Raw genomic sequence first — 1088 nt, forward strand, 5'->3', positions numbered from 1 at the left:
TCAGCCGTTTGCCCTGAGCCTCCAGCTCCCAGCGCAGCCAAGCATTCTGCGTATCCCCTTCCGGATCTCCTTGGTGTTCACACTGTAGATGATGGGGTTCAGCAGCGGAGGGACAAACAGATAGACGTTGGACATCATGACGTGCACGACGGGGGGAGCACCTTTCCCAAACCTGTGCAGAACAGAGACGGCAACGATCGGGACATAGAAACTCAAGACCGCGCAGATGTGGGCGACGCAGGTGTGGAGGGCCTTGCGGCGCTGCTGCCGAGACGCGATGTTCAAGACGGCCTTCAGAATCATGATGTAGGACAAAACGATGCACGTGGAGTCCAGGCCGTACGTGAAGAGGACCACGAAGAGCCCGTAGACGTTGTTGACGGTGATGTCCGCGCAGGCCAGGCGCATCATGTCCGGGTGGAGGCAGTAGGCGTGGGAGAGGACGTTGGAGCCGCAGAAGGGCAGGCGCTTGATGAGGAAGGGGAAGGGGGCGAGCATGGCGGTGCTCTTCAGGACAATGGCCGCGCCGATCCTGGCGATCTGAGGGTGGGTCAGCGTGGACGCATAGCGCAGCGGGTGGCGGATGGCCACGAAGCGGTCGAAAGACATGGCCAGCAGGATCCCGGACTCCATGAAGGAGAAGGAATGGATGAAGAACATCTGGGCCAGACAGGCATCGAAGGCCACCTTGCTGAGGCCGAAGCAGAAGAGGGCGAGCACCGTGGGGAGCGTGGAGAGGGAGACCCCCAAGTCGTTCAAGGACAGCATGCACAGGAAGAAATACATGGGCTCGTGCAAGTGCCGGCCCTGCCGGACGACGAGGAGGACGGCGCAGTTCCCGAGAATGGAGGCGAAGTATAGAGCACAGAAAGGCACAGAGATCCACACGTGGAAGGGCTCCAGGCCTGGGAAGCCCGTGAGGTGGAACGTGGCAGGCTGGAAGCGGGTGACGTTGACTCCTGCCATCCACAAGAGGCTGCCAGATTTCAGGGCTGAGCCATGATGGGGGGGGCGCAGGGGGGTGGCGGAGGAGGACGGCGAAGACACAGGATGGAAATGTCACCAGGCTGGAAGGAATGAGGCGTGGC

General features: G+C 61.3%; 1 protein-coding gene across 1 annotated transcript; it reads right to left on the reverse strand.

Moving 5' to 3' along the window:
* LOC125431233 (olfactory receptor 51I1-like) lies at positions 1–966 on the reverse strand. The gene has a single exon (XM_048493994.1). The coding sequence runs from the start codon at positions 964–966 to the stop codon at positions 1–3; it is 966 nt and encodes a 321-aa protein (XP_048349951.1).
* Between the last annotated feature and the right edge of the window lie 122 nt (positions 967–1088).

This window comes from Sphaerodactylus townsendi, linkage group LG04 (genome assembly GCF_021028975.2).
Source record: "Sphaerodactylus townsendi isolate TG3544 linkage group LG04, MPM_Stown_v2.3, whole genome shotgun sequence".
In the NCBI taxonomy this organism is placed as follows: Eukaryota; Metazoa; Chordata; class Lepidosauria; order Squamata; family Sphaerodactylidae; genus Sphaerodactylus; species Sphaerodactylus townsendi.